This window comes from Candoia aspera, chromosome 1, assembly GCF_035149785.1.
Source record: "Candoia aspera isolate rCanAsp1 chromosome 1, rCanAsp1.hap2, whole genome shotgun sequence".
NCBI classification, from domain to species: Eukaryota; Metazoa; Chordata; class Lepidosauria; order Squamata; family Boidae; genus Candoia; species Candoia aspera.
This window is the reverse complement of record NC_086153.1, coordinates 87,078,604-87,092,019: the sequence shown is the minus strand read 5'-3', so window position 1 is coordinate 87,092,019 and position 13,416 is coordinate 87,078,604. Positions and strand designations below refer to the sequence as shown.

Genomic DNA, 13,416 nt, shown 5'->3' with positions numbered 1-13,416 from the left:
CATTTAAGGCCTTCAGAGAAATAAAGATAGCACTCTAAAAAGCCATTTTAATAATTAGTGAACACTTAATTTACAGGATTGGCTGCCTCATCAAATTTCTTAGTCTGTCTCAGATTGTAATACAGTTATCTAATTTTTGCAAGAATTTCTAAATATGTAATCAAGTGAGAAGTGAATGATAAACTTGATCTTTATCTGTGGGTATTTAAGCAAAGGTTTCATTTTGGTACCTGTATGTTCAATGAGATTCAAATAAATTATCTTTTTTCCCCCAAATGAAAAAAAAAGTTCATTCTGTTCTGTAGACTAAATGAAGTCATTTCTTCCTAAAATATTGGCTTTTTATTTTTCTTTGGTTGCCTGAATCACCATTGCTTCACTGCTCTGACTTGACAGACTGTACGCCATGGTTTCCCCTATCAACCTTCAGCCTTGGCTTTTGATCCTGTTCAGAAGATACTTGCCATTGGGACTCAAACTGGCGCTTTAAGGCTGTATCCTTTTATTACATTTTAAAAAGAAAATTCTTAAGAAGACTGTGCTTGTGTACTATTTAGTCCTGGAGTTACTGTGACAAAGCACTCTGCAAGCCAGGTATGCATTTGAATGGGGAAGAGAAAAAGTTGTTCCTCTGCATTTACTTCTGCCTGTGTGACCTAAGTCTTCCAATATTAGAACCAATGAAGTATAAGACTTTCTGGGAAAACATGTTAGTTATTTTTACTATTGTGAGTTGATAGCTTCTCTTCACTATTAAAGCAGAGTAATTATTTTCCATGTAGTAAACTAAAAACCTGAATTAGTATTGTTGGGGGTTTTTTCGCACTTTGTAACTAGAAATGTGGATCAGAAATGTACCGCTGGGTTCTGTTATACAAAATGTTTTGATAAGTAAAATGTTTTTGTTGCCGTTTAATGGTAAATGAAGTAATTTGTTGTGTGGCTTTCAAGTTTTAAATATGATAGAGTTTAAGATTTTCATAACTCAAAGAACAAAACTTGAGCCTATACATATATTGCATATGCCCTATGGTTTTGTTGGTAGCATTGTTAGTATTTAATGTTTACTAATAGGTAAGGGAATGAATGTATGTTAAACACTAACATAATGTATTGTCGTATGGAAAAACACTGAGATATAAAGGAATTGTTGGGTTATGTAGATGAACTAGGTACATAGTTACTAATTAATAAGTGATGTTTCTTCAGTAGAAGTTTGCTTTGAGGTAAACAAAAGCAATTCATTTGGGGATGAGCTAAAGAAACAGTAACCACTTCAGTATTCTTGCCAAGAAAATTGCATGGATATATCTATGAAGTCACCAAGAGACTTTACTTTTTATGACCGCTTCTGCTGTGGCAACATCTTAAATTACAAAAATTAAAATTTTAATGATTTTATTAAAATGTCCCAATTGATTTGAAAAAATATATGATAGTAAGAATGAAAGCATTGGAGTTTTTTGCTGATTACAAACTACAAAAAAAATGCTTCCAAGGAAGTGTTAATATAATCAAAGAATTTAATGGGAAGGTTAGGTTCAGTCTATGCCCTCAATACTGAATCCATGTTTCTCTGTTTACAAACTAAAAATCTTTCTGTCTGCATTATACGTGGCAATTCCTTCTCAACTCTGACAGTTTCTGGCTTTGCTTAAGAGAGAGGAATACCTGCTGCTAATTTGCAAGGTGTGTAAAGTGTGGCTGTTTAGACAAAAATATTGAACATTTGAGATTGATTTCCATATATTGACCTGCCCTCATTGAGCGTAGAACAGTGTGTGGAGGCTTATGTTCCATGTGGAGTAAAATAAGCAGTGTAACCCCTTGGTGAAAGATTCTTTTCTTGATGTGAAGATGTAAAGGAATTAAATTGTGAGTCAGTGTAGATCAGTCCTTGAAGAAAATGTGATAGCAAAATAACCAGTTGGCTAAGAGCTGTGCCATTGCATCCTGGAACAAAATTTTATGAAAGTTTTAGTTTTTAAATATGGAGACACTTGATGAAACTATAAATAGATGTTGGAAGGGGCAGTTGATATCAATGGGCTATCAATGATATCAATAAGCTGTTTTGATGGTTGTGTCTGTGCTACCTATTGGGTGTTTATGAGTAAGAACTGAAAATATATAATGGCTACCCTAATTGTAGAAAAATAGCTTTTGATCCTGGGACAAGTGGCTGTGTGTGTTTTTCAAATCTTCCTTCACAACAAGTAGTAGAATTGCATTGACATTATCAGTGTGATCTTGTACCTTTTCCCATGTTCTCTAGCCCCTATGTTGCAGCGTATTTGCAGAATTAGAGTGTAAATATTAATTAGTAGATGCTAGTAATTCGTAGAAGAATACTTTTAAGTTAGAAAAAAACCTCGATTTGGCAGTTTCCTTATTCTTTTTGGCAGTTCCTTATTATTTTTACTTCCCCAGTGCAAGGGAAGGCGTGGATATAATAGGTTGTTGAAGTCCAGGAAGGGGTTTTTGTTCTTGTCGATTGCACATAGATGCTAAAGGGGACTACTGCCCTATATTTCAGATTCCTGGAGTACATACTTCCTGAGACCAGTGGCATCATAAATAGCAGTTTTCTGGAAAGGTTTGCTGCATAAACACAGCTTGCTTTGTTCACTGTGGAAACTACAGTGAAAATCTAGTATTATAACACTGGTGAAAGCTTTTTTTTCTAGTTTTCTTTTAAATATTTAGTAAGATTTACAGTGTGAGACTTACTTTCTGCTGTTCTGTACGTAAATGTCTATCCATTCCTCTTAAACAAAATTTTAGTTTTAACAGCCACCATCAGACGAATCAAATTCGTACCTATCTTAAAGATCCCATGTATAAAATTATGTTAATAGGGTCTTGTACTGTTGCTTTCTTGGAAGACTTGTTCCTTAAGTAATTGCTTCTCTACATGAAAAAGAGGTTTCAAATCTTAACTGGCTCTTTTAAAGATCTTGTATTATTGGAATAAATAAACCATATCCAACAATGTACACATTGCATCTTAATCTAAGGTAAATTCAAAATTAGTCATTCAGGTGACAATATAACTAAAACACAATGTATAATTGTCCCATTCAATTCTTTGTAAAGTTTGCAAAGCTTACTCTACTTTTTTTTCAATAATGAGACAACTAACTTTGCCTGTTGATTTTAATACTGTTAGCATTTTATACATTGCTGAATTGCCACTGGCATCCATATTAATTGTATACATTTTTCTAGCATTTCTACTTGTTTTAAATTAGGAGTCTGGTAGCACCTATTCTGACCAAGACATTTTATTAAAAGGTATATACTTTTACTTAATGTCCTTCATTAAATGCTACAGAGTGGCTAGGTTCCCAAAATACAGAAACCAGGCAACTTTAGCTGCCCTACCATTCCAAGCAGTGGAACCACCATAGCTAGAATACCAGGGTTCATAAACTCTGCAAATCTAGCTGCTTCATTGCATCTAATTAAGTGAGCTGTAGCTCACATGACTTTTAATAAAATTTGTTAGTGAAAAAGGCCACCAGACTTCTGATTTTTGACTACCATAGACTGGCTGCCATAGACTAATACAGCTCTCCTTATCAATGTCTACTTGTTTTAGTAATTCTTTAGTATTGTAGCATATTTTCAAAAGGTTTCTTTTATATAGCTATTCACTTTCAAGCAGTGTACAATGTACCTCCTGTCAAGGATAATATTCTCACAGGTCTCTTGTAAGTTGCAGTCTAGTAATGTCTTGGGTTATCATTCCCTGAAAAGTTGATCAATTTGAATCAGTTGAGTTAGGGATTGGCAAGTGATGCAACAGAACAGTTTCAGGTGGGGTCTGCAGAAACTCAACATTAATAAACTTGAGATCTTGCATGATTACAGAAAAACTCATCAGCTATTTTACTTTTTTACTTTTACTTTTCTGGTGACCTGTGGCATTGTGCAATATTCCACAGTGGAATCTGAATAAGGAGGCTTGTATTCTACTTTGAATCCACTGGGAGGTGATTGAGTCAGATTCATCCAGAATTCAGATCCTGTTTTTGGCTTAATTCTTACATATATTGACGGGTTTGTTTCCAATCAGCACTCCCAATTTTTCAAGCTTTAGAAGAGATATTTTATGGTGCAGCTACTGTTGATTTAGAACTAACAAAACTCATAAAATGTACAAATCATATTTTTGGTAGTTGTCTATTGTCATGAGCAGAAAACAATATTTTGGAAAATTCAGTTCTTATAAATGAAGTAATACCAGGCACTATTAGTTGGGCATGTGACTAAGTTATTAGGTAATTTCTTCATTCTATTTAAGATTTCACCCTCCATTTTGGAAAAAGACATCTCAATCATAAAAAAGGCAAGAATTCAGAATAATGAACAGGGCTATTGCTTATTGCACAAAGGGTTCTACATCATTGTAGAAAGTTGTCCATTTTTAATCAGTCTCCAATGTCCATATTGCATCTAAGATTTGGAGTTCATTCATTTAATCCTAAAATTCATTCAATAGCAGAACCTTGGCTTTAACTTTTCTGGCTAAACATTTCAGATTTTGCATTTACCTTTCACACAAACCAAAAAGCTTCATCTAATTTGTTAACTCCTGTTACCACATTATTTGTATAAAGTCTCTAATAGAATATACTTTATATACAATTGATAGTAAATGTAATTTTTTAAAAAGAAGCTTAGAGTGACATCAGATATTTCATCTGCAGTGATCAGCTTGCTTAAGCCTCATGGATATGTCAGGACTTCTATTGTATTGTTAGTTACTCAGTTCTAGTTCCCAACTGAAGCTTGATTGCTTCATCCACAGAATTTTCAATAGTAATCTAGTGAACTTTGGAAAAAGTATGACTTGCAGTGCTGTTTATAAAGACTATATTGTATCACAAGTTCAAATTTTGTCCCATTAGTTGACAGTTATTGAGCAAAGAACCCTTTTTTCATGATTAAGCAAATACTATTTTTTCCTGATAGTGGGATAAATAAAATAACATAGTAAAAGATGTAGATGTGAGTGACATCTTGTTGACAAGATAGGTTAAAAAAAGATGTTTTTTTGAGAAAAAGCAAACTTCAAATTGAATCCTTAAACATTTGTCTATAAATTCTCCTTCAAAACTGAAATGTGAACTGAATCTTTTAAATTGATTTATAAACCTGTTATGGAAGGATATAGTTGTTACTTTAAAAAACATTCTGCAACACAGTATATGCTTCCTTTCTGATTTGATACTAGAAGTTACTAGCAAATCACTGCTGATGCAATCCCATATTTTGCCTCTATCATTCACTTAACCTGCAAGGATTTTACATTCTTATCTTATGATCAAATTACCTGTGTGATCAATTCTGAAATTATACATCTCATAATGAAACTTATGAACATGCACCCATTCTCTTAATAAAACTGTTATATTGTGAATAACTTTTCCTTCTTTGAAAGTTCTATGAAAGATTTTATCAATGCTTATGAAATCATGCACATAGCTATTCACAAGTTTTGCTTTATCCAGTAGGACTTAATAGAGAATAAGAGCATATACTAGGAGCAAAATATTTGACTCCAGAATAGTTGTTTCAAGTGTTGATATAAAAATAAACCCAAGAGTTTTATTTCAGGATTGGAACTGAAGATACTGGGCTGGTGGGCTTATAGGGTTGATTGTGAAGTAGAAGAAGACTACTTACATCTGCCTGTTAAGTTAATGCTCTTTTTTTAAAGAACTTTATTACATGGCAGTTAGAGATCATATGGGTGGATGGGTATGCTGCATACATACTGAGGTGTGCTTTATAGTGCAGGCAGCTAATGCAAAGTTTGTGTGTGTATGCTCTACTGTGCTTTGCATACAAGCCTAGCTAACTCTGCTGAAGTTATATAAATGTAAACACTACTAGTACAATGTTGGCTTGTTTGTTAAGCTTTAGTATATGTGAACTCTGTGAAGGCTTTTGTTTATGAGCTTCAGGCTGGCACTTAAAATGCAAAGATTCTATGTTGTTTTGGTCTGCTTTGTTGTCTGTGTGTATTCATGATACGCATGCTCTTTTGTCATCATATTTTTAATATTCTTTATGCAGTTAAGCACCAGCAGGCCTTTTCTTGCAGTTTCCCTTATGTGCAAATAAAAACATCAAAGAACAACACGGTTGCTTTTCCTGGGCTTGGGCCTGGCAGGTAGACTGGAAAAAAAGCATGTCCCATCTGTTGCTTGATCTTGCTAAGGAAGCAGGATGTCAGTGCCTAAAGAAAAAAATTGAACAAGCAGACTTTTTAAAAATCAAAACATTAAGAAAACTTTATAGAGGAAATGTGCTGAGACGTTATTAGTTGCGCTCTGTCTTCAAGAGGTTATTGAAAAGACCTCTGGTGTGTTTGTGGGCAGGTTCTTTTTTAATGACAGGTTCCAATCTAAGATTTTCCAGTGGGTGGGAGCAGAGGTACGCTGCTCGATTCCTCAATAACATATACCTATACCCCGCCTATAACAAGGAAATATCAGTTGGTATCTCATTCCCATTGCTTCTAACAGCCAGAACATTCTAAATCTTTTACCTTGTACCAGTAGAATGAAAAACACAATAGTTTTGAATTTTGCTTAATCAGAACACAATATTTTGAGTGAGGTATTTTTGTTCTTAGCTCAAGCCAAAATATGCTTTTCTTTATTCACACCCCTAGAGTACACTATAAAGGACTGAAATTGAGTCTTCAAGGAATGAAGTACTTAGTGGCCTTCCATGTACATGCTTTGTTTTGTGAAATAATTTGATTGTACAACCAACATGGTGTTCGCATAATCTTCAGTGATATGAAGGCTCTAATTGCAAACCAAGTTGTTCAAGCTTTATAGGGCAAACTGCTAGAATGGATGCTTATTAATTTAATTTAAAAATATGAAACTTGATTTAAGCTTCTAGGGTAATGTCACTTAAGATTAAAATATTAATTGAGTTCATGCTTTGTGCTAAACCATTACACTTTTGTTGGACGTGTGAACAAGACCAATGTGGCTTGTTCAACAAGTCATGGTTAAAAATTTAAGGCAAAGCATGCTGCATGAATCCAGCCATAATCTTAAATGCTATCATTGTAACTGTCAAATCCCCCATATTCTGATAATTTATAATGCCTTTTTGAACTTTCATCTTTTGTTCTTTATAGAAATTAATTGAAGATCTCATTTCTAAATTTTGTTGGTCATAGTTTGCAATCTTTTAATGTTATTGAATAATAATAATAATTATTATTATTATTTAGATTTATTATGGCCACCCATTCCAAAATACTCTGGGCAGCTTACAACATCAGAATATAAAATGAAACAGTTAAAAACATAATCACAAGAACATTATTATTATTATTATATTTGCAACATTCATTATTGTTATATGAAATAATCATGACTATTTCATCACTATTATTAGTAATTTATTTATTTATTCAAATTTCTATCACCGCCCATCTCCCCCCAAACATGCTTTCAGAACCCTCCAGAGACTTGACAGTGTAACTTTGACACTCCATTAGGATTATGAGGAGATCTTTGTTCAAAGGGGAAAATATGATTTTGGAACTCATGTGAACATGCACTTAGTATCTGTTGGGAACACCTTAAACAAATTGGTCTTTTCCTGGAATTGTTTATTGCAGTGCTTCCCAAATTTTTTCCTTCATTACCCAAAACCACTTATCAGAAAGTCCTTTTTACCCAATGTAGGTAAAACACTTTAAGTCAATTTAATGGGTTCATGTGTTGTTATCCAAAGAAAAATCACTTTTACCCAATTTTGGGTAATTTACCTAGGTTTGGGAAGCACTGGTTTATTGGCTATGGAGCATGCAAGCCCAAGTAAAGATGCAGCTGCTTTAAAGTATTTCTGAAAGGTAATATAGGAGCATCCATGCATGCTTTAAATCACACATTGCCCTTCAAATCCAGACCTTTGCGCAGCTGTATCTTCTATTTCTTTATACTTGGTTCCTTTATCCTTCTTGATGCTCCAGAAACTTAAGAATGCTTTCTACTAAAATTGGACAGTTTGGCTTTGGCAGATCTTTTGATTGAAAGCTTCTGTAGTTTTCAATAATACTGGGTTCTGTAATTTTAGGTTGATTGCTCCAAGCTCTTGTTTACTCTTTGGCCCCATCCTTGCCATTTTAGCAACTTCTGCATGCACATTGCTCTCCTCTGAATATTCGCTGCTGTGAGAGGAGTGTAATGTCATGCACATTTCTGGAAGTTCATCCAGGCATATATAAACATTGAGTTCCCAGTATGAGGCAGGACATTCAGCAGATCTAAAAAATATTGCTTTGTGTTGTACGGGTCAGACAAATGCCAAATTCTCCTACAGTGGGCTCAAGCTATGGGGACTTCTTGGCTTTGCTCCATCAACTGCTGTGGGCACCAGCTGTCACAAGGCTATTCTGAGAATCTAATCAGCTGCCATCTTCTGTTGGAGGAGGGGAATTCTGCTTCATTGCTTGAAAATCAGAGGGCTTGACATACCACCATGACTCTAGCAAATGCTTTATTTTTGAGGAATTTAACCACAAAATATTTTCATCTGAATAATTTGATTACCATTGAGCTCTCTTTGTTATTGTGCAGCGCTACAGATTTGAACAAAAAGTGCTTCAGAGTGAGATAGGCCTATAATTTTATCCTGCCGTACTAAGTTAGTTGATTGTTTATTGTGGAATCTCCATGTCTTATACTCTCAATTTACAAGGAAATATTCATAAATGATCATTCAGTTTTATGTTTCCTGGATTTTTCCAATATTGTTTCTTCTGACTGATTTGCCTACTCCATTGTAACTCAGTGGGGTACCTATTTAGTACCCATTACTTTTTCATCCCTATTGCAATGTAGCGCAGCAGCATATTGTTATGTGTGCTCTGAGATCTGCACATGTTACACCTCTCCTACATGAGTTGCATCGGTTGCCAGTTTGCCTCCAGGTCCAATTCAAGATGCTGATTATAACCTTTAAAGCCCTACATGGCATGGAACCAGGATATTTGAGGGACTGCCTTTCCCCAGTTACGTATACCTATTCCATCAACTCTGGCATGTTGCGGGTCCCATCGGCCAGGGAGTGTTGTCAGACAGGACCTAGGAAAGAAGACTTTTCTGCTGTAGCCCCCACCCTGTGGAACGTCATCCCCCCCAAGGTGAGGCTTTGCCCAACGCTGTTGGCCTTCTGGAAGGCCTTTAAAATATGGTTTTACCAACTAGCTTGGGGATCCCATGAGAGTGGAGTCTGCTAGATGGCTGTATGACAGTTAATGGAATGCACTCTCTGTACGTTTTGCTGCCATTTTGTTTTTTATTTACTTTTATCTTGTTTTTATTTTTTTCAAATTGATTGTTTTAATGGTTTTTATATATTTTGATTATTATTATATACACCTCCCAGAATCCTGTGTGAGATGGGCAGCTACAGAAATGCAATTAGAAATAAAAAAATATTGTTTTAGTGCCACAAAATTAATCTTGTGATCAAATATAAATAGTACAATATCATTTAAGTTACAGGATTATTATGCAGCTGTTCCATGCAATTTATGGTACTCAGCTTCAAAAAGTATGATTAAAAAATGCCCTATATACTGTATGTTGGCTGGAAACTCACACACGCTTCCAACAATGAAGAATAAATGGCAGACAATAAACTACAGAAACCTCTTAACTTTTTTCTTGTATGCACTTGCAATGCACTCACAAGGCACAATATATATGCAAGACTTACACCAGAATGAATGGTGGGTGCAAGTGTGGCCAGAACCTGCATTCACTATAGCTTTTAAAGGGACAGACTCACATAATTTTTAAACGTTCTGTTCCCAACTCAAAACAGTTTCTTAACCTTACATGTACACACAAATCCAGATGGACAAATGCCCACAAACAGAAAACACTGGTGCCTTAACATTGACCATGTAACCAAAACAAAAACAAAAAACCCTCCTTATTCTTGCATGCAATCTATCACAGCCATGTAGGGAAACAGGAATTCTTCCTCCCTATTTCTCAGCTGGGAGAAAGAGATGCCTAGTCCTGGTGTACAGGCAGGAAGGTTCATGTGGAATTCAAGCAAACCATTCAACAGGGAGACAGGTGAACAAAAGCAAATATGTTGTTCAATTACTTACATGTTAAATAAAACAAAGGCTGATTATTTTGACTGTAATGGCATGGTAGTATTTGGGTATCAAATCTTCTATAAGCTTTGATGCTTTCAAATTACAGTCCTGCAGTAATTACCGTAATCTTTCCAATTGGCTTATAACTCTACCCTGAGCAATATTTTTTTAAAAATTACAAATGTCAGAGGCAAATTAATTCACAAAAAGAAAACAGCTATAGCTTTAAGATCTTTTTCATTTTTAGCACTAAGCTGCACATGATTAAAAGCTCTTTCACATTGTTTGGTGTAAAATGCATCATGAGTTCCATCAGAGCTCTGAATAATTGGTTTTCTGGTATTTCTTTGAGTACTCTTAATAGGGTTAATTTTGCTTCTTGGCCGAATTACAAGGAGGAGGTCTTAGGACAGTGTTACAATCAGCTTCTGGATTTCAGGGACAAATTTCATCCAAAAGTTGTGCCCAACAGTACCAGTTGCCCATTTTTATTTTATTTTCTTCTCACCAAAAAGAAGTTTCAAAAGTTTCAGTTAACACCAATTAAAAGTTCCCCATTCTGGCCAATTTTGTTTACCATAATTATCCAAAAATCTCTGCCAGTTTCTGTTTAGAAAAAATAGCTTGTTTCTTACCCATTTCAATTTGAACTGAGAGCTTTCCAGCATTTCAAGCTTGCAGGAATGTTTCTAAGTAAGCTTGTCCTATGATTCTAAGAGGGAATAGTCCAGCTACTCCTGTGGTAGTATCTGCCACTTTCAGCTGTGCTAAGTTTTCATGTTTTTTGTGATTCCATTGTCTGCAGTCTAGTTGATTTTTTCACAAAGTGGGGGGCCCCTAAGGCTTCCCCTCCATACCCATATACACCCTCTCGAATACCTGGTCTGCTCCTTCAGAGCTCTTTCTCCAACAGGTGATGGTTTTACAGGTGAAAGCGCCCACAAGATTATGGGTCCCACACTGCCCCATGGCTCTTCCCTGGAGGACCCTGGCCTGGAGTCAGGTCATCCTTGTCCCTTCAGAAGTAGGATGGGGGTGGCAGATCAAGGGAAGGGGTGGAGGGCATAGTCTTTTGAACCATTGTCTGGGCAACTTGCCGCTCAGCCGCATCAGCCTACAGGACCCAAAAGTCCATTTAGCAGGGATGATTCTCCTCAGTTTACACTCAGACTGCCCTCAGCATCCTCGAGTCAAAAGGAGCCCCACTTCAGCCAACTTTCCTCCTGTGAAAGGTGTCCAGTGTATCTTGTCCAGTCTCCCATACACAGTATGACCATTCTCCTTTGGCTACTCCCTGCTGGATGGACAGGGTTCCCTGGTCCCACAATTGGACCCTGAGCCTCAATTGGTTCCCCAATTTCTTACCTTATGTTCTCTCCCATTTCCTTACCTATGTTCTCTCCCAAGGGACTACCAGCAAGCGCTTACCCCCTCGTGGCTCTTCAGTTGTCCACTTCCGACGACGCAGGTGTGACCCCGTGCCAGCTGCCATGTATTCTGAGACTGAGGTGGGCTGATCCAAGCCCTGAGGGGTACCACGCTGCGATCCCAAACAAACCCCCCAAATTGTTGCCTTTAAAACTCAGACATCCAAGTGGCATGGAGCTGGCAGAAACTTAGTCTGTGAATTTGGGAGAGAAAACTATACCTTTGCAAAGTGGCTTTTTTTACCCCCTCCCCCCATATGAATCACAAGTACTTCAGGCAAAGTGAAAAGTGTTTATTAGGGGGGTGTCAAATCTTTATATAGGGTACAGAAACAAATGATACATACATTCAGTAAATGTGATGAGTCAGTTACACGTGAGAATTAATAGAAAATGTTGATTCCAGGTAACATTCCACAAGTGGCAAAGTTATGGGTAGAGCTTGCACTGCCCTTTCCTATCCTATCCCTTTCCTAGTCAAGTTTGTTTCTTTCTTAAAACTTGCAAGTGTATTCAAGGACTTCCAGAATACGCTATTGTTTAGTTGCTGAAAAGGCTAGTTCTTGCATACCAAAAGAGAAAAACAGTTTCCTAAAGTTATAAAAAGAGGCCTATATTGCCATGCTAAAATGCTAATATCACCTTTTAAAAAGCTAATAATAAAGCCTAAAATTCCAGGTTACAGTACCTTTTCATGTCAAAACAATTACCTGTAAGAAATAATTCACCAGTTTGAATGGAACACTGAGGGTTATATACATAAAGATGTATAAAGTCTGTGAATACCATGGACAGTCTGCTGCAATCTGTTTATAACTTAAACGTATTAGCTTTAGGAGCTATCTTTCTTAGCCTCAGCATTTTCATTGAGATTTTAAAAAATTCCTGGTAATATTTTTCTTCGAACATTAGCTTTTTAACATACATCTGTTTTTGCACAATTCTGTGTATTCAGCTTGTAGATAGGTCTTCCTAAATTCAGCTATATTTTTAATGTTGTCTAGTTTATTCCTCAGGGTTTGTTTAATCAAGCCTGAGATATCAAAAGTTGGCTTCACAAATGATGACTCTGGAGAGCTTAGTTCTTAAATGTAATTTCCAGCTTTCTAAATTAGCTTGGTGTATTGCTGCTTACTGATGAGATGTTTGTGCCTAGCCTTTCTACCTACCATCTTTGAATTGTAGAGGTGTATGAGCACAAGTGCTAGTTCCAAACAAAGTACTGTTTGCCCCTTTTCAGTAGGAAAAGGGCTTCTGTGTTTTGGAAGTACCTGACATCGGGGCTGGCTTTAGGCTAAGGCTGAGTAGGCACTGGCCTAGGGTGCCAAAGCTTAGGGTGCACCAGTACTGCCGCTCCTTCTGAATCATTCTAAAATTGCAAATCTTTGCATTGGCAGGAGTTGGCACCATCAGCCAGTATGGTGTAAGGGCTCCATATACCCTTGAGCCAGACTTCCTGACATATTTTGCCAAATAGTAGCTAAAGCAGTAGCTACTAAAGCCCTTTCCTATCCAAAAAATCTGCAAGGTAACAGTGATCACCTCTTGCCTTATTGACTCTGCACAGCACAAGATTAGTAAAAACAAAGTGGGGCGGGGGCAGGCTCTTGGCAACCTGAATCTTTGACTAGGTTGTTAAGGTCAGCCTACCCCCAAAGGATCTGTTTACATATTTAATAATTCGTTTAATTTGCTGAAGGTGTTAGCTGTAACTGACCTTGGGCCAGTCACTCTCTCTCAGCCCAACTCACCTCAGAGGGTCGTTGTTGTGGGGAAAATAGGAGGAGGAAGGAGTATTAGGTATATTATTTTATAAATAACGCCTTGAGTTAT

At 36.5% G+C, this 13,416-nt stretch overlaps 1 protein-coding gene across 3 annotated transcripts in view; it reads left to right on the top strand.

Moving 5' to 3' along the window:
• The window catches only part of STXBP5 (syntaxin binding protein 5), a 115,271-nt gene that overhangs the window by 1,671 nt on the left and 100,184 nt on the right, over positions 1 to 13,416 (top strand). For all 3 annotated transcript variants that reach the window (XM_063308902.1, XM_063308895.1, XM_063308886.1), the window contains exon 2: positions 397 to 494. In XM_063308902.1, coding sequence (XP_063164972.1) covers positions 397 to 494 — 98 coding nt within the window. The remainder of the gene's footprint in view (positions 1 to 396; positions 495 to 13,416) is intronic.